The sequence below is a fragment of the Morone saxatilis genome, unplaced genomic scaffold (genome assembly GCF_004916995.1).
Source record: "Morone saxatilis isolate NCDOM2014 unplaced genomic scaffold, NCSU_SB_2.0 Contig19, whole genome shotgun sequence".
NCBI lineage: Eukaryota > Metazoa > Chordata > Actinopteri > Moronidae > Morone > Morone saxatilis.
The window spans coordinates 12,696,273-12,719,111 of NW_023339751.1; the positions used below are offsets into that span (position 1 = coordinate 12,696,273).

Consider the following 22,839-nt stretch of genomic DNA (forward strand, 5'->3'; position numbering starts at 1 on the left):
CTGGACAAACAAAATAACAATTTTGTCGAAATAGAGTGCAAACATATGGTGAATATGGATTTTGGAAAATGTCAACCAACTTCCAGGTGTAGCCTAAGATAGAATAGACTGCCTTATACCAATATATGGAACCAAGATGCAATCAATAAATATTTTTAATAAATTAATTTATGAATTCATTAATTAACTGGGACTATATAAATAAATATATCTTAGATCAGAGGTCTACTGTTTTGCGATTGGTTGCAATTTTCAAGAAGATAATATATTGCTCAGTGGTGTGATGAAGTGATGTAAAGAAAGTTCCTTTCATATATCATCAGAATACCACTGACCTTTCTGCTGTAGCCTACTATGTAAACTGAAAGAAAACAATGGGAGATTTTTTACCAAGCCAGGGCAACTAGGTCAGAGCTAAATTATAACTCAGAAGGAAATGTTCTGTGGAAATAATGATACAGAATAACACTTTATTTGATTGCTGGAGTTTGGTTTTCCTCACATGTTCTATCCTCTTTCTCTCCAGCTCCAGCCTTTCTGCTCTCTAAGAGAAGACAATATTCCTGGATATGAAAAGGGCCCTAAATATCTTACCTTACCTCTCATAATCAACATAATCATTTAAAAAAATCTAACTCTCTCAACTACTACTAGGGAGCAAGGAGAAGGAATAAAATATTAAAGTGATCAGTGCTTTTTACCATCCCTTAAATAAGCAAGAAAATATGGAGAGAAGAGACGTGGGGAGACTGAAAATGCAGGACCCTGCCAGACACGTTTCTCACTAATTGATTAAAGCCTCTTTTGTCTGCATCCTCAGTCTCCCAGCTATGCAAGGGCAAGTTGTGTTGCAGCACTGTATCCCTGCCATTTGTTTACTCTCAATCTGCTCCACATTGTTTGTTTTATGGAGGGATGTTTACTTAATGGTTTCATAGTGTTAAGGGCAAGCAAAAACATGGCGACACGATCAAAACCCGAGCCCGAGCTATTGTTGCCGATGTCACTAAAATCTCTTAAACCAGATGTGACCGAAATCTTATGGAAATAGATACACACACATTCTGCTTCAGTACATTGTCTGTGTGGCAGGAATATTACAATCCCATCAAAAGTTGTATCCACCTAGCAATATAATAACTTCAAGCAGGTGCTGATAAAGCACATGAATCAAAGAATAATTAGCTGGTACGCTTGATGAGTGCGCAATATACAGAGCCTTACTTCACACTCTCATTATTCAACCCTTCAGTACTCCAGGAAGATTCAGTGAAGAGATTTTTGCATTGCTGCATGTTCAGATTCAGGCTACATATGGGGCTGGTTCAATCCAGCTATTATGAATAATGAACTCTGCAGTCTATAACTCCCTATAAATGGGGCAGGTTCCCCTGAGGGAGGTGGAAATGCTTCAGATACACTCCCCATTATGTTAGTGAGCAGGATGCAGCCATGAATCAGTGACTCAGAGTTTGTCAGCCACCAGGCACTGTACGCAGAGTATTCAGTAATGACATGTTAAGGATCGCTGTTAAACACAATAGTAAACAAGTCTAAACAAGTGTTTCTAATGAATTTTTCAGGTTCTGGGGGGACTGGCAGGTAAAGGTCCAGTGTGTTACATTTAGTAGGATCTATTGGCAGAGTCTGTCATGTTGAACCCTAGAACAACAGTAGCCCAGAAGGGACAAACCACTGTAGTTTTTCCTTAGTGCTTGGAAAAGTGAGTGAAGTGAGCGTGTTGTTATCTGCATCTACGAAGCTAGATGCCGCTAATTCCTACATACTGGACTTTGATACATATTCCTGTTGTAACATTGAATATTATGGCCAGTGTCAGTTTGGAACAAAATTATGTTTGGTCAAACAAAATAGATCTCTTTGAAGCCAAAGTTTTTGTTTTTTTTGTCAAGTCTAATAAGAAACCTACCTAGAGGCCATGTCAACTTTGATATTTGAACTTTTTTCTGTGCTTCCTTGAAAAAGAGTTCAGGAGAAGGTATCCTTTTTATTACCCTGTGAACTCGAAACAGTCCACTTCAGTTTTAAATGAATAGACTCAAAAGCATTTTATTTAAATCTGTCATTCATTTCTCCTTGGGGAATCACTAAAGTTTATCTTAAGTGAGAGTTATCCTATCAAAGTTATTGTATTTGAAATAAAACATCCATGCCACTTCAAACTAACATCCTGTACATCAAGTCCTATTTACCATATAGAGACACAATCTGAGCAGAATAAAAGATCAAGAGACTGTTTGACTGGGAAGGATAGCCTCTAACCTGCACCATTGTCACTCTGTACCGTGCTGTTAACAGCATCTAGTCAGTCTGACAACATCTTTTCATTTGTGGTGGCTGGGGAGAGGAGGCAGGACGCTATCACAGATGATCAGTGAACCTCTCAGACCCAACCGCTCAAGTGTAGTTCAGCCCTCCAGCTGTAGTAGGGAATAAACTCCCTAGGCAGGCTAAGTAGCATTAATCATTCTGATCTTTGTCATCATCACCATAATATCATCACAATGATCACTGTATATCTTCATTATCATATTCACATCAAAGCTTCCTGTACCTCTTTAGCTTCATTGAGCACAGCGAACATTATTTTCTACTCTTATGCTTATGTATAAATAAACATGAGCGCAGCAGCAACTGAAGGATGGTGCTGCATTTTTATGGCATTTTTAGCAAGCTGTGTTTGCCCTCTTGAACCAGCGGTCATCAGGTGTATTGGATTCAAAGCAACGTGTTCACCGTAACTTGGGGGCAAGTGCGTAGAGAAATAGACAAGGTCAATCGAGGTTTCGGTAACACGCCTGTCAGATTTAAAGATGTGGCTCTATAGTTTGACGGTTATGGGCCGGAGAGGCAGGAAAGAAGTAGCGGTCCGGTTATGCTTGGACAGTTTGGCCAAAGTAGCTTTAAATTAGAAATGTGAAGGTGCAAGGGGACAGCAGGGAATTGCGACGGGCATTAATCTAGCAGTGCGTTCAAATGCATTCGTCTTTCCTTCCATTTGCGGTTCTGGCAGAGACTCTCCTGAGTGTGGCTGTGAAATTGTTTCGTGCATGGTGTGTGTGTGTGTTTGTGTAGGTGTTTGTGTTTGCGTTTGTGTTTGTGTTTGTGTGTGTGAGTCTCCACTTGCACTCACGTGTCTTGTGTGCCTGTGTGTGCAAACAAAGATAATTCAGTGTTCTGCTTGGGAATGCATCCACACTTTGTGTTTGGAATGCCAGAGTGCCAAATTATACCTTGTGAACGAGCAGGAGGGCCGCTGTGTCTGCTGCAGTCATTGGAAAGAAAACATGAATCTTTCTGTCTCTAGTCCATGTGCTTTGGGAGCAAGAGGCGGGCTATGGAGAGAGAAAGACAGAGTGGGAGCATTTAAAAGCCCACCTGCTCTTCTCCCCAAACTCATCCTCCTCTATCATCGACCATGTTTTATAAATCTGTCTAATCTGAAGGAAAATAAACTCCAAAGTGCAGCCTTCTCTGCCACCCTCTATTGCATCAGCTATAAGCTATTGAAAACTATTGTTGTTTATGTGACATAAAGAAGCAATGCTATGCAATGTCTACACAAAGCCCAATTTTGTGTTCCCTTCTTGTGAGGTAGTTGTATTGATGTCTCTAGTTGTTTGTGTGTAATAGTAATACAGGTGTCTTCTCTGACCCCTCTCTGCAGGATTGGCCTTCTACTTCTGGGAAAGCCTCTGGACAGAGAGACCACAGATCAGTACCTTCTGATTGTCACAGCCTCCGACGGCAACCCTGGAGGGGTAAGGCACAACCCTCTTTAGTAAATTATTGGCCTGATTCCTCAGGGTGGACAATCCTCAAACATTTTGAACACATTAAGCTGAAATAAGATCTTTTTTATACAAGCTTATTAGCTCTGAAATTTGGCTCACTGAACCCAAGTGCTTCATTAGCCTGGAAAATAAATCTAATAGTGCATTTGGACTCAGAGTTTAATACCCTCTGGTTTTGTCACAGATTCATCAAATTTGTGGTAGTACTAGGAGTCAGTAGTGCCACTTCATTGTAGCAAACCAATGTGACACCAGAATAATAAGGGCTGCCTGCACCTATAAGGCCATAAATTGCTTTTGGAAATTATAATTTTGTGATGTTGGTAACCTGTTTAGTTCCTTAATAGGAGTTCTTCACCAGCCATTAAAAAAGGACTGCTGTGAATATAATTGTGCAAGGGGTAATAGAAATCACCTCTTAATTAATTAATTAATTAATTAAAAGACGTTTAAGTTTTTCACTCCATTGGTCGGTTGCTAGTACAGCATGGTCCTTGCTCAGGGCTTCTTCTAGCATCAACGTTTGTAGTGCAAATAGATGCTTACGCCTGCTGTTAAAATTTGACATCTGACAGAAGTATGTTTTGTTGGTGTTTATTTTACCTACAGCAAGTCTGAGCTATCAAAGCAGTTTTGCTCTACAGATGTTGAACAGCTGTGTGTTTTAAATGGCCAAAGTGTTGTAACATTGTATCCAACATGCATGAGTTCAAAGTCCAGGTGAAATGAAAACTGACATTTTAACCCTTTAAGATTACATCCTCAATTATAGTGTACCCCTATTTAACAATGTGTGCCAAAAAATCACAAAAACTTAATTCCATTGTATTTTTATATCAAAATCCAATCATTTTGTCTTCCTGTAAAACAAAATGTGACGCGATTACTAACATTAACTGATTTCAGCCAATGATATCATGACTGTTAACTGATAGCTCCCAGTCTCAGCAGAGTCAGCCAGTGGGTCCACTACAGCTGTTAGACTGGACACACAAGTCTCTTACTAGCTGCCTGTTTTTACAGGAATAACATAAATATGCAAAAGCAAATAGCACTCTGATTTCCATTTCATGTGGACTGTCTTGTGTGTAAAAAGCAATGGTCAAGATGGTAGCAGCAGAGGTTGAGACGTCCAGACTTTCAGTTCCTAATATGAGTCGAGCTCCAAAAACACTGGATCCCAAATATGATGCAACTGATAGCATCTTTTAATTAGACCATCCCCGTCTAGTAAATGCCCACCTTTCTAAAACTTGTTTTATAATTGTGTATTGTACAAGCCCAAGCTGTGTTATCACTGTTACATCAGTTATTTTCTCAAACTCGACAAACCTCTTTGTTCAGAGCTACAGAGGAGATTATACAAATATTTTTAGCTGAGTTGTACTTACTAGTAAAATTATCTTTAATTGCAAAAAGTTCCCCTTTAGAAAACTGCTCATACGACATCATTACGAGTTGTTGTGTCTTTTGAGTGTTTACATTCACTGAACTGTCTCTGTAACTTAGCCTAGAGAAACAGCAGACACTATAACTGAAAGTGAATGCTGGCTGCTCCATCTCCCACCGAGAGCTGATAATCATATAAACCGTCTTAATTTAATTAGACTTCACCTCAGTTGGCTCAGCTTTTGCAGCTGTCTCTGATCCAGACAGAGGTGAAATGTGGTTTCCTTTTTAAGATGCTGTGTGTGATAGGGTAATGAACATTAGCTGATGAGCTGTCACAGTAGTGATGTTGATTGCCCCCCTCTCACCTGGGCATACATAAAGAGTCAGATCTACAGCTCCTTTTCATCTGTTGGCAGACTACGTGTGTTGGTCAAGTGGAGCTGTATAAGGGGCATATGTTGCTGCCAGTGTGTCCCCGCATTTGTGAGTGCTTCAGAGCTGTTGGAGCGCAAATGGTGAACAGAGTCAAACAGTTAGCGGGAGGGGCAGGGGAAATGGACAGTGACAGGTTCAGAGAGAAAAAAGCAAATAAATAAGGAGAGTGTAAGATAGGACTTCACCTCACAGAATGAGGTAACCACATGCTGGTGCTCTTTGTCCTAACACTGATGGACAGATTTTTCAAACCGACACCCTTTACCTGTGTAGTGTGTGTGTGTGTGTGTTTGTGTCTGTGTACGCAAAACGTCTTGTCCACAGAGTGAATTACTAGCTGACTCGTGTGTGCTAAATGTCACAGCTAGGAAGTAATGCTTTCGCAACAGCAAGGACGTTGAAATGAGGAGGCAGAGGGGTAAAGGGCTGCAGGAGGGTGGATGTGAGGAACTCATTCAGTGAGACGAAGTACCACGAGGAAGGCTGGAGACAGGGAAAGGATCAAAATAAGCACAGTTGGAGGGGACAGAAAGGAGAAAACCAGAGAGAAAAGGAGGGGGACGCCAGGGATTCGGATGTGTAATTAGCACAAAACTTTGGTAACCATGGGAACCTGACACAAGGAGTGAAGCAAGCCCCCCTGGTTCTACTTCTCTTTGAGTGGTCAAATCCGCACACACACAATTTTTTTTTTTTTGCTTGTTGAGTTTAAATCTAATATCTGCCAAAAATGAATTGTGCTAATCTGTGTGACCAATTCAAAATGTATATCCTCAATAGTGCAAGCTGTAATCATAACCACCAAGCACAGTCAGATACAAAAAACTCATCCAGGGATGCTGGATAAAGGTGTTCTTCTGCCCTCTGAGGAGAGAGTGCATGACTCCTAACAGCTTGATCATATCAGTCCCTGCAACATGGCTTCTGGTCAGGGTTGTCACATGAAAGGCAAAACACCATCAGCTACTTCTGGATCTTTCAGACAGTGAGGACAGGAGGCGAGACATCACACAGCTCTATCTATTATATGTTAAATAAATAATAGCAGCTCATTAATCACACTCATGGCCGTAGAGGTAGGATTTTTAGCTTTGATAAGAACACCCACGCTAGGATGGAGATGCCTATTGGCTTCAGGTCTTCTGTGAAATGAGAAATAAGTAGATTCCATCATTGAGCTGATGGTGAGTGGCATCCTCTTAGTTTTAGTAGTAAAAGAGGCATGGAGTGCAATGGTTTTCAGCATGGGTTGCCATGTCAATTTGTACTCGAAAGGACTGATTATGTACGTCTCAGAAGCTAGAACAAAGGAAACAACAATGGTGAAGGAATTCCCAACAGACAGTGAGATGAAGTTGACACTAACTAGGCCATTTCCTTTGTGACATGTGCTGCTGAATGTCTCATCTGCCGGGGTAACTTCAAACAGCTATCTCTTGGGAACTATTTTTTTCTTGCAAAGGCCAACTCCTCCCACAACCCACCCATCCTTCCTACCCCAAAGGAGTCCACTTACAACATTATTTGCATATAGTTTCGTCCCAGTGCACTGAGAGAATATGGATTGTGCACATTCAGCCATTTTTCTATGTTGATTTATAGTAGTGCTGTAGGTGTGTCATTGTTTGAAGGTTAATGGATGTTACATTGGTACACATTGGCCCTGCAAATGAATACCTTACATGACGCTAAGGGGAATTTACTTTGCCCAATGAGCTTTGGGATCAGATAAATCCACATCAATAAACATTATATAAACCACTAATAAACATAATGTAAACATGCGGAAAATGTTGACATCCTGTAAAGTCATAAAGAGTCCCAGTGTTGGTGTAAATTTGTAACTGAATTCTGCATCCTTGAACCTTTACTCTTACAGTGAAAGTGTATAGGCTAATTAGACTAAGGAAGATGTGATTGATCGGATTCCTTGCTTTCATCCTTTTTAAGACTATGAACGTCTGCACAGAATTTCATGGCAATCCATCCAATAGTTGTCAAGATATTTCCGCCAGGACCATAGTGGTGGACTGGCTAACACACTGATAATCACTAAAGCCCCACAGTTTGTGTGGCTGAAAATCAACACATTATGATAAAACACTGGTTGTATAAGTCTTTTTTTTTCGTAGTCTTTATCTGATCTAATTCCCATTAGGTGAAAGTCTAACAAAAGCTTTAACATCTATAGTTATCATGTTGGCTGACGAAATCATTGGCAGAAAATGTCAATATTAGGACAGACACCGAGACTAAGACTTTTTATGAGAGCAGAGTTTCCCCAGTGTTTGCAGTATTTTTTACCTGTGGACGAAGAAAAACTGGGATCTGACTAAAATAAGAAAAAACGATGCCAGCTTTCATAGCTAACTGTAAATCTGCAGTTTTCTGATGTTAATAAATAGGATTTGAAAGTTCTACGAGATGTCTCAGGTTTTTTTCCTTCCTCGATGACAAATGAAAAGCATTACAGTAGTTTGACCAACAACTTGACATTTGAAAATGCTTTTTGTTAACATTTAGGGTAGAGCAGTTGTTTCAAATGATTCGGCTTTTTATGTAATGGGATGCTTTTTGACATTTCCCTAAACTAGGAATTATTTATGAGTTTAATAGTGCACTTTACAGGGTTTGTTGCAGCATATTATAGCAGAAGTCTGCCGCCTCGTGAAATGAACTACAGTTTACCACTGCTAACCATTGTCCTTGGAAAACCCTGCTTTGCTTAGTTGGCAATACCTCCTAACTTCCTCACTGAAGCAATAATATATTTGCATTCAATTTACTTGGGTGGTTAATGATATTTTAACTGCTCACTAGAATCTGTCGTCTGTTTCCGAAATGTAAGATTTTGTCTGTAAATGCCAGTTCTCTCCTGAGAAGGAAGTGTCTGACAGCAATAACAGTTTAGCACTTGGACCTTGTTTCTTTTTTCTTTTTCTTTTGTTTCCCATTAATATTGTCTACTAGTGTATGACTACTATTCTACTGTGTCTTTTGCTAACCAGTAATGAAACAAATGTTGGGTACTATTTTTTTTGCATCGTGAAAGCTGCTAATCTGTGCTTTCTTCACAGCACTTTTTTAAATTACACCTTTTGTTTGTACTGTTTTAACGGAACACTGAATAACATTGGTATTTATTGTCCTCTTTGAATTTTTCTCCTCTAGACGTCCACTGCCACTGTGAACATAGTCGTCACTGATGTCAATGATAACGATCCTAAGTTTGACCTCACCCTACCTACTAATTTTACTGTCCAAGAAGAAGAGGCCAATTTGTTTGTAGGACAAGTCAGGGTAAGTGTGACATTTTTTAAGACAGGTGGTCTTTTTCTTTTGAAATGAATAAGCTGCTGTTTCACCAACTTCCACATATGCCTCCTTTTCAGCTATCCACAGTACATCACATTTGTTTTTTTCACTGTTGCATATCCACATGTTGTTTCCTTAGAATTTTTACTGACCACTAAGTCACAAATGTACCTCAGTTCTTAAAAAATGAACTCCATTACAAAATGATCCAGCCTTTTACAACATGGTTGATGTTGTTGGACGGATTTGTCCATCAGAGCTGCATCCCTGTTGACTGGCTTGGTTCAGCACCACAGAGCAGCCAGATTTTTCTAATTACTGTAGATTAATTGGCCTGATGTCTGTCAGTGGATTAATCAAGGAATAATGACAGGAGACATCCTCTGTGAGTATGCACATACAGTGCATGCTTACACCGTGGCAAATGAAGCAATACAATCCAGGGGTCTTGGTTTTTTTATTGCCTCTGTTTCTTTTACAGATTCACTTCCTGATTTATAATAGCTCTGCCAAATCCTTACATTTCCTCAAAACTTGCTGTCTAGAAACTCAATACAGTTCTGAGTAGTTTCAAAACAGTGAACCAGGAGACATTTTGGGAGGTTTGCAGGGGTCTTTGGGTGGTATTACAAAATCAGACTGTATCTTTGTTATAAAAAGACTTTGGTCCAAGCAACTGCTCTTTGATGCAGGTTTATATTATCAGAAAATTGAAATGGAATAATTATGGTCCACAGTGTGATAATTATTAAGAGATTTAAGAAGATTAAATTTGATAATAAATGCATGTAATTAGTTTGATAATTACCAATCTAACCTAATCAATTTGCATGAGGAAATTCTTGAGTTATTCTGGTTGACATATTAGTGTACCTTGTACAAAATATAGCCCTACACTTTAGTTTGGAATGTCACAACACTATTTGTATGTAAAATATCTTAATTTTAGGTGGATAAAAAAGTGTTTGTGGCATTAACCTTTATCAATTAAAAATGTTTTAATATTAATATTTGTGTGATCACTTTAGGCAGTCACCAAGTACATTTTGATTAGAATATTGGTTTCTGTGCCATTTAATTTCCCTATAATTACTTACACAAACATTTTACCAAGGATAAACAGGCCCTCTCATATCAGTCACATTTTTCACCTTTCAAGATATATAGTTTTAGCATTAGGCATCCCATTACATTTTTCAGGGGGTAATAAAATGGACTACCAGAAAATGTTGCAGGTTTATGAACTGTAAAATAAGACAAAAGGACATATGAAGGAAGCTTGGTGTTTGCAGGTTACACTACCTTCAGTTGCACTCCGAAGTATTTCCTCACAAATGCAGCCAGCAGCCAGATTTTGGGCTTAGCCCACCCCATCGTCTCTCTCTCTGTCCTGCCTCAGAAGGTTTTCTCAGTTGGCACCTTGCCAACTTAAGCTGAAGCTTGCCTTTCTGACTGAAAGAAAAGTACATTAAAGTACTTAGCTCAACAAAATCCTGCTCTCCATGCACATGCACATAGAGAGGCTACAGCTTAGCCTGTTGTAGCTGATCAAAAAGGGATGGAGCTTTTTTTTTCTTTTCAATGCTGCACTGAGTCATAAAATCTCAGCACATACATTCTGTAGTCAATCAGTGAACATAAAGATCCTCCAATTACGATTATGTGCCATACCTACGCAGACGACACCCAGATTTATTTAGCTCTTTCACCAAAAGACTATGCTTATTATTCACTTACTGTCAGTGTTTAGAGCAAGTAAACAAGTGGATGTGAATGTAGTCTGTTATCTGGTCTTTCCAAAAACCATTAAACTGCAACCCATTCAGAAGGCTGCTGCTAGTGTTTGAACATGAACTAGGAGAACTGACCACATAATGCCTACTCTTAAATATTTACACTGGCTACCAGGTAGTCTTAGATTTTATACAATTCTGATATGTTTGAAGAATATAAACTCTTATTCTTTAGGAGGCAGTTATCTTGTAATGCCTAGAGTCACAAACACATGCGGTGATATTCTTAAATTCTCCCCAACTTTATCTACTGTCAAATCTCAATTAGAAACTGTATTTTCTTCTACCTTTGTATTATTGATTTAATTACATTGAAGCTGTTCTACAACTGTACAGTTTTTTTAGAATTCAATTTATCTTTATTAAAGTTTTTCTATTCAAATATATGTTCCCTTTAATAGACATGTTAAATGATTCAAATGTTGTTTATGCCCTTTGTAAAGCACTTTGAGTTGCCTCAGTTTATAAAGTGCTATAGAAAAGGGTATGTCTTAGTTACATAAATCAGAATAACTTTGACTTTTAAAATGTGATGACATGTTGGATGCTGAACACAGTTATCTCAATTGAAGGCAAGTATATACAGAGTAGACTAGAACCGCAATGCCATTAAAATTCAACATACACATACTATCTCTGTCTCCACTGTCTCCTGCTAGTATCCCTAGTACCCAGCTTTATTTATCGTTTGTCTCCTCAGCTTAATTCTTTTATGGTGGAGATTTTTCATGCAATGATTCATACTTGCATCTTGAGAGATTGTGCTCATTGCACAGTATTTAAGGAGACCATACCCTTCAGGTGGCTTCAAAATAAAAAAATCACTCGGGCTGTAATGTAAATAACACAATTGTTAAGGTGCAAGGGAGACAGACTACTTATACTCTAGAGTAGCTCTGGGCTCTTAGTTAATAAATTCCCCAATTTTTGCATCAAAGACATGTGGCATTTAAATTCTAAGTGCCAATCACTGTATATAATGTGTATGAAAAGCCCCTTTTCTTTACATTGTCTTAACTCTCACTTAGCTTCATTAAGTCATGCACAAGGCACACAGGCAGCCAAGAGGGATGAAATGTAAATGTAGGGGCATAAACTTTTGGTCTTTTATTTATTTAACAATATTTGCAATCCAAGGGTGCAACACAGAAGGAAGACCAAATGTTGAATGGTTTTTTAACCAATAATAGAGTTCATTTAAGGTGAAAACAAAAGACGTGTGTGCAGGAGAAGAAATGCTGCTGCTCAGATCTGTCGAGTTTGTACTCTTAGGGGGACACCTGACATTGACAACTTCCACATCGTCCACGTACCAATGGTGATAGAGAAAAAGGGAGAAGCAAAAAGTTGCGGAGCCAGAGCATCATCACTTAACGTATACCACTTAAGTATTACTCTGTGTTTCATCACCCACCTGATAGGCTGACAAATGTTCTGTAACTGCCAGCTATCTTTCTGCAGGTCTGAATAACATCTTGTGATGTGGATTTTCTTTTTAAGAGCTTTGTGTGCAAGTGCATTAGAACTTTATTGAGCAAATGTTGACCCTGTCAGAACAGCAGCCTATAGCTTACTGTAACATGGCACGCTAAATAAAAGTCAAGTGACAGATGAAGTAAGGGATGAGATAATGACAGCTTGACTTGAATAATTCCACATTGAAATGTAATGTGTTACTGTAAAATCAGTTTATCTTTTCCTATAGCGTCTTAAATTTACCTGCAGAGAAGGAGTAATAATGCAGCCAACCACAAGGCCTCAGGCACTTGCCAATGGTGAAGATGACTGCATAATGCTATTAAGTAGCTTAATGCTAGTCCTAAAGCGTTTTGGATTATTGTTACAGTAATTGGAACTGGTTCCCACCTGTTCTTATTTTACACACACTCACATAGACCGGAGAAGATTTACTAGGTTATCACAATTGACAGCATTGCCGGTTGTGCTAATAGAATCATTTGTTCTGTGACTGACAAATCCTGCACCATACAAGCCCATTCTGTTTGCTCACAGCAGGGAGCCATAATCTGAGCATGCAGATGACCGGAGGACAAATCGATTAGCATTCATGTCAGACACATCATGGAATCGTTATGTAGAATTGTTGCTAATTGGAGAGGCTGTTAATGCCCATAATGCCTTTTCTTTTTGCCAAGCTGATTCCTTGATATAATGAGATCCTGCTCCTAACTGAAGATACTTGTAAGCACTGCTATGGTGCTTTTTTACTTGTTAAACAGTTATCACATGTTATCAATTTATTTTTTTTGTTTTTGAGAGGCTGACATCAGTGCTTAACTTTCTGTTTGAAAATACTGTGCCCAGTGTGTAGTGAGACAGTATAAGTGGGCAATTCAATTTTAGGTTTCAGCATTAATCATCCAGAGCAAGATGAATATGCTCTTTTTGTAAATGCAAAAAGAAAAAAAAAAAAACACTGGACCCAGGCCGACAGCACACAAAGGAGGCACATTTCTCAGGTACTGCATATTAGATGGTCTGCATGGGCCTGTAGCTCAAGCTACTTTGTGTGCTGCAACCACTCGCACCTGCAGGATGTTCTGCCGCTCCCACAATGCTTACCAGCTCACAATCCAATAATGAAAATAGCCAAATGATTTGGTAATAATAATTTGTGAATTATGGTACACAAACTAAAAGCATTTACATAGCCAGACATTGCAACATGACCATCCATGTTTGTCATGTCTGCCAATATCTGCTGTAGACCTGTGGACTGGCCTGCCCTGCACAGACCTCTATAATACGTACAGTACTAGGAGGCTACAGAAATATGCAAATGTGTTATTTATTTTTATTGGCAGTGAACTAATTGGATTACACCTCTCCAAAGGCAAGGAGCAGTGAGAATGTTTGTTATGTAATCACTGCAGAGAAGTAGTGATCTGTATGCACATATTGACATGATGTGCTTTACTCGATTTTGCAAAGGCTTAATGCTGAGGTCCAATTTTTAGCCTTGGCTTTGAATATTTGTCAGGCACTCCATGTAAAACTAATTGGGGGCAGCTTTTAACAACCATATGTTTATGTGTATTCTCCTCCCTTATCCACTGTTCCTTAAATGCCTTTTTTCCCTCTTTCTGCTGCCTTGTCCTGACTTGCACTCAGGTTGAGAAATGTTTACCAATCAAACAGATGAAGTGTTTTTTCAGTTTTTATTTTACTCATTTTATTTAAATAAACACATGTGCTATTTATAGGGCGATTGAGTATTCGAGGATTTTCTTTTGATTGAGTGCAAAGTTTGCATGTAAAAGGGTTCTGGCCTTTTGAAGCCACAAATGATTGCTTACAAGTCTGTGACTCTAACCTTGATATGGAGAATAGGAAATGAGACTCAAACGTACAAGGCTTGTTTCGGCTCGATTGCAGCACTGCAGCTTACGTGGCTTTTGTACTTGAAGCCTCTGTAAACATGTAAGGAGCTAAAATAAAGCCAGGCTCTAATGGATCAAGTAATGGATCACATCAAACTCACAACAGCTGCTGTTTACCTAAAGGGAAATCTCCTCTGCATTTCAGTTTTAAAACCTGCCATTCATATGCTGTGTATTGGTGAATATTTACCTCTCTCTGCTAGTAATGATATATGTAAATAAATTCTCAGTATTTCCAACAGGTTGTCAGTTTACTTCAGCCGCTTCAGGAGGAAAAGGGAGTTTATTGATGATTTGTTACTGATGTTTCATTCAGCGGTCCCACTAACTCACATTTTTTTCAATGTCTCTCAGTCCATCGTAAGATAACGGCCATCGCAACATTAGCCGACTATTATGCTTCCATCTGTTTATCCAAGCTGTATTTTACGCTGTCTCTCTGTTTAGTTTGTGTTGGGACAGACCACTACTCAAGCAAGTGCAGATATGCTAGTGCATTATGGTGAATTATGGTCAATGTAGTTCACTTACCTGCTTTAGGAGCTTGGCATCATTTAATAGTGATTGTTTGAAAACTACATCAGCAAAAACAACGAGTGTCAGACATTTATACGTATACCTTTAATGGAGCCATGTGATCACTTTCTATCTCCCCAGGCCACAGATCCAGATGCAGGGGCTAATGGCCAGGTGCGCTACCGGATTGTGAATCATCCGGACTTGTTTCTAATCAGTGCTAACGGCAGCATCTACACAAGAGTGCCCCTTGACCGGGAGCTTAGGGGCCAATATGACTTGGTGGTAGAGGCTTCAGATGGGGCCGTGGATCCACGGAGGACCACCTTGACCCTCTCTGTCCTGGTCACAGATATCAATGACAACAGCCCAGTCTTCTCCCAGGAAACTTATGTGGTGAATGTACCTGAGAACAGCCCTGTGGGAACTTTGGTCCTGAAGCTAAGCGTAAGTACTTAAGTGCATGTGTTAACTGGTTGTTTTCGCTCTTTCGCTCTCTCCATCCCTATATGCCTTCTGTCTTTTTATGTAATGCAGCACAGGTGCCTAAAACAAGAGTTGTAGTAACAGACTTTTAGCATCTTTCAACTTCAAGTGCAAGCAATTTAGTGTTTAAAATGTCAAATGCTTCCAGACCGAAAAAAACATTTACACAGACAGAAACATACACTTCCTTATATACACAGCAGAAAGAAACATTTTTTCTGCTGTCATGACAGCTATTTGAGTACTTTTAGACATAGAATAAGACTTAATGCTGGATTTTTCAAGGCATAACTACGCTTTAGTAGAGGATCATTGTTTCCATCAGTGCACATGTTTGCACTGAAGTGAAATATAGGGAAACTATGTGCATGAAGCACAGACACAGAGTGGAGGGGCGAGTAATTGCTGGCATATTGTGAGTGACATTTCCCAGAGTGGTATAAAGCAAGAGGGGAGGGTGAAAAGCAGGGGGGTGAAGGTTGAGGGTGAGGGGTGTGAGTGACAGTGGCACTGTGACACCATTAATCTCCTAGACAACATCACCTCAACTATAAATGGATGGGGGTGGCTGGCAAGACACCTAAAGAGCAAATGTGAGATAGTGTCTATCAATAGATATGAGAGTGAGTGCCTCACAACATCTGTTTCAGCATCCATATACCTAATCATCTCCTATTGCAGTGGCCTTTACAAATGATCATTGTGATCAGTTTTGATTTTATGCAATGAGGACGAACTTAAGCTTTCCTTCGTGGTTTCATTTAATCAGAATATATTAATGATTGATGTAAGTAGCCCCTGCAGCATAAAAACGCAAAGAAAAAAGAAAAAAGAAACATTCATATTCATTGTCCACAGCCACACTGCTTATATCTTTTATATGTATAATTTTGAAAATATATGTGGCTGTTCCTCTCTTCTTCTGTCACCCCACTTTTTCTTTACATATGTGCTCTGTTGTCTGTAATGTACTGTAATATGTTTCCCTTACTCATCCTTTTCCTCTTCCTTCTCCTAGGCGGTGGACTCAGACCTCTTCTCCAATGTCACATATCGGATCAAGACTGAATCGGCCAGACAGCTGTTTTCTCTGAACCCTGTCACAGGGGAGTTAACTGTGCTGCAGACCCTGGACTTTGAGGACCTGGCAGCTATGGGCATGGGGGCCTCTCACACTTTCCAGGTGGAAGCTGTAGACCAAGGAGGAATCATGCCCCCAGGGCAAGCTACCGTCACAGTCCGCATCACGGTAAGAGCCCCCCCGGATAGTCAGTCCACCACAGCCTCTGAATGGTGTATTCTCCTTCCATCTATCCTCATTGTCCCTCAGGAGCTGCAGCAATGGCAGTGAATATTTCGTGAGTCATTAGCAGAGTTTTACAATAGTAATAGCTCATATAATCCACAGTCCAAAAAGGGATTGTGGGCTTATTGTACAATATTGCACCTGCGCTGCTTTTGTCATATGAAATTCAGCCCTATGCAGCACAAAAGCTGAATGCACTTCCTTTGTAAAACCCGTTTTTGCCTCCCGACCCGCTTGTCCTGGTAACATCACTGGGACAAAGGCAATTTGATGGATAGATGTTTCTGCCGTGCACACAGTGCCGTTCCAGATTGGAATGACTCATTAGCTTTGTGACAGCAATTATGTCAGGTTTTTCAGGAGCCTGTATTCCCTTTATAAGCTTTCAAGAGATTAACAGCTGAATCCCAACGAAAGGATTAGACCCCTTGTGTTGTGATACTATTGATGTGCGTGTGTGTGACTGTTTGTGTGTCTTTTTGCTGTAAGTAATTTTGTGCTTCAAAATCTGTGCATTCACATTTATCTCTATGAATTCAGTCCAGCCCTAGTGATGGTCTTAAAGTCTGCAGAATTAAGCTCTCTATATTACACAGAATGGGAGGAAGCACTTAAGCTTACTCAAGCAGGCTCGCTGCATGCTCTGCCAACCTGTAGAGTGAGTTTGTCCTCCGATAAGGACATGCTTTGTTGCATAGTTCGTGCTGTCAACCAGGAACTGTGTTTGATAGGATAAGGCATCGCACAGCCACTGATATCAAACCAATGTCTGTTATTTGAAATGGCAGACATGAATTAGAATGAGCCTAATGGATTCATGCAGGCTTCTCTGGGACTAGAGATGGAGCTGATTCCAATGATTCCGCTTCCTTCCTCATATAACACCTCCAGAGGGTTATTTGAAGTTGCTCGTGTTTGATTTCCCCTTGTATTGTTTTGTTGCTGTCTCTTTCGTCGGATGCCTTGCAGTGATGGATTGAGTGTCCTGCGTGTCTTGTTGTTCTGAATGAGTCTCCCAAACTTTTCCTTCTATTCTTGTACTTCAGAAATGAAAGACAGACACCCTCTCAGTGTGTGTTTGTCTGTGGGTTTGTGCGCACGGATGGAAAAACAGTTTGTATGTATGTACATGCATGTTTCACACAAACATAAGTGTGTCTGTGCATGCATCTTGTGAACACTTGCAGCACAAGGATCAGGCTTTGTTGTTCAAAGTAAGAACTGGATCATAGATTTTCTGCTAGGAAACACTAAACCTGTGTATCGATCAAAGGGATGCTGCCCTCCACCACTGAGTTTATAGAACACATACTATTGCCCATGGCTCAGTCAAAACAGTGGAAAGTAAAGAGAAAAGTCAAGAGAAAGGAAGATCAGGCTCCAGCAGTTATACTACAGAGCTAAGCTATTCCTGAGAGATATGTGAATGGCTTACTGAGTTTGCATTCTCACAAAGCGAAGCAAGGGTTGCACAGTTAACAAGATTTCATTTCTTCGCAGGCCCATAGGATGGCAAGGCTCTGCTGTGCATTATTTACAGTGAGAAGGTGATTAAAAGCAAGTTGAAGTTCCCACATGCGGGAAGCATTGGGAGCATGATATTACTTAATCCCAACAGAACGATGTCATCGACTAAAGGGGGATTAATGTAGGGAAAAGATAGGATAAGAGGGCAGTGTTCGCAACATTAGTCTTGTTGTTGTGTGGTGGTAAGGGCCAGCATCATATGCCAGATTTTTTTTATAGTAACCGGTCAGCCCTCTTATTAAGTTTGATGTTGCAGAAGTCTTGACATTGCTTTTGTGATTTTTTGTGTCAGCATGTTTATTATTTGGTTCAAGAAATGGGACTTGTGGGACAGTCAAACACTAGTTTTCCAAAGGTCCAGCCAACAAAGTCACACTGAAAATACTATTATTAAGCTTCTAACTGTAGATTGAAGTAAGTCAGAAAAGTCACCTAAACCTTGAGATTTCTTAGACGAATTAAAATTAAAAAAACACAATGAGCAGCATCTTATTTGGCAGTGACAATAAGCTCATCTGCCTACCTCCCACCAGCAGGTACTTTGGAGTGGAATGTGTATGTTTATCAAGATAAACAAAACACAAAGAAAATGCATTGATTATGAATAACTAAATTTCAAGCAGCAGCAGTATTATGTTTTCACAATTTAACTAAATGTTCAGATTAATGACAAATATATTAATACATGGCTTAGAAAAAGGGGACGTTTTTGTATTGCTTCAATTTACACTTTTTTCATCCGCAATGTGTGTCTATGTTTATATGTAGTCACATTCAGCTCAGATGCCCAGTTCTTAAAGTGCAAGGACAAAGCCTGGGGCATGCTGCATTATTGCAGTGGGAAAATTTGCCTGAATCCACAATAACTTCCTGGAAGCTGAAATCAAACAAAGCAGCAGCTGCACAATCTGCACTGCTCCAATATTAGTCAGAATAAGCAAAATTAGTAGTAGAAGACACTGAAGTCAGCCACGGTTACAAATATTTCCAATTCACAACTGATACGCCTACATTTATGAAATCTGTTTTGTTTTCAGGACATGAATGACTTCTCCCCCGTGTTTATCCAAGACCTGTATAGGGGCATGGTGGCACCTAATGCAGAGAAAGGAACAGTCATCACAACTGTTTTTGCTGAGGACCAAGACCCTCCAGTGAGTATAGACAAATTGCTTCTTTTAAATGTATATTTAATATATGCAATGTGTACAAGATTGGTGATTAGATTTTATAGCACATGAAGCATGTTGTGTTTTTACTAAAGATAGCCGACGAGCTCTTGTGGTTTTCACCTCCTCACTACATTTTGCTCTTAGAACATTGGTCAATTTTAGCTGTAGCATGTGACGCGATGCATGTTAAAGATGTTTTCAATACTCAGATGCTCTCATTAGAGCTACAGTGCTGTGTGTATTTATTATAAGGGTTATCTTGTTTAGCATCTTCACTTGCATGAGTCATCTACCAGTTGCCTCAGACAGCAATATGTTTCCTCAGACTCCTTTACTTCACCATATCTGAGCAGGTTCTCCTGGGACTGGGGCTGTGAAGATTTTTTTATTTTTCTTTCTTCTTTTTTATGGGAATGTGCAAACGAAGGACCAAAATTACACAATGCAGAAGAGAAATTGTGACACCCTGTTGAGACTAGAAATTGTATGACTAATAGGAGGCAACATGGTAGCAATGGGGGAAAAAAAGTTTGCATGAATTTTTGTGGTTTGAGTCTGTCACTAACATAATGTATATATTTAGGATAGTGCAAGTCCTGAGAATGAGAATGTCCCACGTCATTCACCTCAGCTGAACTTATTTTATTGGCAGTGCCACCCACTTTAATATTTTAGTGCACATGGTGAGTCAGCTGTCTTCTTGCTCACATCCTCTCTATCTTTCTCATCGTTCTGTTTGTGAGTTTATATAGACCAGCCATTTCTCTTATAACACATTACGACTTTTTTGTTTCTTTTCACATTTTCACTGTAAAAAAAAATAGAATATGAATCCCCCAGTGACATCCCTACTTCGTCCCGGTAGCTTCCAGCTCTGAATGTGTTTTTCAGAAAACTCATGTATGACTGGACTTGGTGCTCGGTGTTGTCAGTGTCCCTCCTGCTGGCGGGATCTCACCAGGACTCGGTTAGCTTGTGTACTCTGCAGCACATAAACGCTGAGGGATATGGATGCCTGTCAGTCCCAGCCGTGGGTGGTAAAACATCCCCAGAGAGGCACAGTGACTGCTGTACATCTCACTTCCCCTCTCAGAGAGAAACTCTCCCTCCTCCTACTTTTTCTGCCCCCCCCACCACCACCACCACCACCACTTTGCTGTCTATTCAGCTCTAAAAACTTCTCTTTAATGTGAATGTGCCATTTTCCCCTCATACAGGATTCTACCCTAAACATTTCTTATCGAGTACAGTAGAAAAGCACTGCTCAAACACAAATAACCATCATTATGTTACTATGAGCACAATGGCAGCAAGTCGTGAGACTTGGGAGTGACTCTGCACTTTGACAGACAGAGGGATTAGATTTCCTAACAGGAGCCGACTAACCCAGTCTCTTATTGACCTGGATTTGGGAGCTCAAAGCATTTTATTGACAGGATGCCTGTCATAGACATCTCTGATGGAACAGAGCTTAGTTTAGTGCTTGCTAAATACGCATACAGATGTGTGCACACATACACATTCTCTCTCTCTATTACACAAGCTTACAAAAAGCTTCACACACAATGAAAGAAAGAGAGGAAGAGACTCGCTCTGGCCTGTAGCCTTGATGCGACAAACATGCATGCATATTTTGTCTGAAGGCTATAATAGTCCTCCTATTATAATTTGTATGTGTACATTTTGGAAAGACGGCATATCTATCCACCCATGCTTTGGGAAAAGTGATGCTAATGGTTTTTAAAAAGTGACTATATTTTTGGCAGTGCCACTCAACCCCATAATGTCAATGTTAATATCACCCTGAATGAGAGAGGAGATCACCATGGAGACAAATGTTGCAGTAAGAAGCTTCTTTCTTCTGCACAAGATTTATAGTCTTTTATTTGTGACTGAAAAAGAAAGTTTCTTCCGCAGTGTTCATTAATTAGGGAAACTGTTACCTCTTCACATTTTTTTTTCATTCACCATAATTCCACAACTGACTAGAAAACAGCCTCAATTATCCACTTTCCACTGAGCATAGGAAACAAGCTCTGTTTTGTCCTAGCTTGACATGAATGTGAAATTTAAACATACGGTCTTGATCCATCCAGATACCAAGGTATGTATACGCCAATACCCTCTCAATAGTTAATCCATTCAGGGTGGTAATATACAAACTATGGTCCACAATATTTCTCGCTCTAGAGAAGTCCGGCTCTAGTATACATTAGCATTCAGAATTAATTTAAGATTAAAAGTGCATCTTGTAATTTGTCTTGGCTTGCTGTAGGATTTCAGTGGCTGAGTGTGCTATGTCAGTGATGAAATACAGGATTGTATCATCCTTCTAGCCACTTGCAAATCAAATCAGGCATTAATCATTTCACAACCCTAGCAAATTAAGTTGTTTTAACATGTTAGCTTTGCTGTTTTACACTCTCAGCTCAAGCCTTGGTGTTGTGTTGTGTGTCTCTGAGGCATCTTTCAGTGCTTCTGAACTTCATGAACTGGCTATTTCATACTAAAGAGAATTGGATTCGTATAAAAGAAATACAAGCAAAACAAAAATGCATTTGAAAATTATCCTTCTTGCAAAATCTTGCTCTAGGTTGTAATAAGGAAGAATTATTTTGATGCCAAACTACTTGGCTTTGAGTCGATTGCCAGACAAAAAAAAGATGTTGTAGAACTGAAAGTGTATGTAGACAGAGACAGACTGAAATGCTACTCTAGCTGTAATACATTCACTACTTGACTCATTTTTAAACTTTCTTTCTTGCCGCTGTGAGTTGTAAGAAAAAGTACTTTGCCAAAAGTGGAAACACCAATCACTTTAAAAATTCAAGCTACAGCTTCGAAAAGTATTGTGCTATGAGTGAGGAAAATTGTCTTATTATTTCACTTTCTTTATTGGTTGGCTTTTGTATGGCCTGGATGTTCTTGGGCTAAGTTTGACATATCGGTTTCAAAAGGCGAACTAATGATACAAGAACTAGAGTGCATTGTATGTTTAGCCTTGAGCAAAGCACTTTTAACCATCTATGCTGCTGTCACTTTAGAGGTATTGCCTCTGTATTAGATTCTTCTCTGGGAGGTGTTTTTTTATTAATGATCCTGTCCTAACATCTTTTCCATTACATGTTAGAAAACAAGTTGAGGAGCTTTTAGAGATGAGGCCCTTTTTTTGAGAATCCCCTTAGTGAATTCACTCAGATAGTTTTGTAACCTCTTAGAGACACATTTGTGTGAGTAAGCCTCCCAGGGGATCCACTGCTACTACAGGATTTACCTCTCTGTAGCCTTAGGTTTTACCCCGTCCCTGGGGAACAAAATCAGTTCAGGCGAGGGAGCACATCTTCAAAAAGCTTATTAAAAATGCGACTGAATTTGAGGTCCAAAGGGATGAAACTGGAATAAGATAAGCTACAGAGATGATTAGTAATCAGGAGCCGTGATTAATCTTAATCAAAGGGTCATATTAAAGTCCAGGCTCTTGCTAATGAATCTAAGTGTGTTACTCTGGAGACTAGAAGGGTGAGTTTAATGGAGAAGTTTTTTTTTATTATTTTATTCTAAATGAAAGGGAAGAGGTCTGAATCAATGAATAACAGGGAGTTTATATTAGCGGTCTAATGAGCCGAGTGAGACATTAGGATAATTTTTCAGGTTACAAAAAGATGAGAGCAACCATCAAAT

The 22,839-nt window shown here is 39.6% G+C and overlaps 1 protein-coding gene across 1 annotated transcript in view; it reads left to right on the forward strand.

Annotated features, from left to right (window-relative positions):
- Nucleotides 1-22,839, forward strand: part of pcdh15a (protocadherin-related 15a) — a 139,712-nt gene that overhangs the window by 61,170 nt on the left and 55,703 nt on the right. Inside the window, exons 16-20 of the mRNA XM_035663542.1 lie at nucleotides 3,689-3,782; nucleotides 8,814-8,942; nucleotides 14,809-15,114; nucleotides 16,172-16,402; nucleotides 19,024-19,140. Of these exons, the coding sequence (XP_035519435.1) occupies nucleotides 3,689-3,782; nucleotides 8,814-8,942; nucleotides 14,809-15,114; nucleotides 16,172-16,402; nucleotides 19,024-19,140 (877 nt within the window). The remainder of the gene's footprint in view (nucleotides 1-3,688; nucleotides 3,783-8,813; nucleotides 8,943-14,808; nucleotides 15,115-16,171; nucleotides 16,403-19,023; nucleotides 19,141-22,839) is intronic.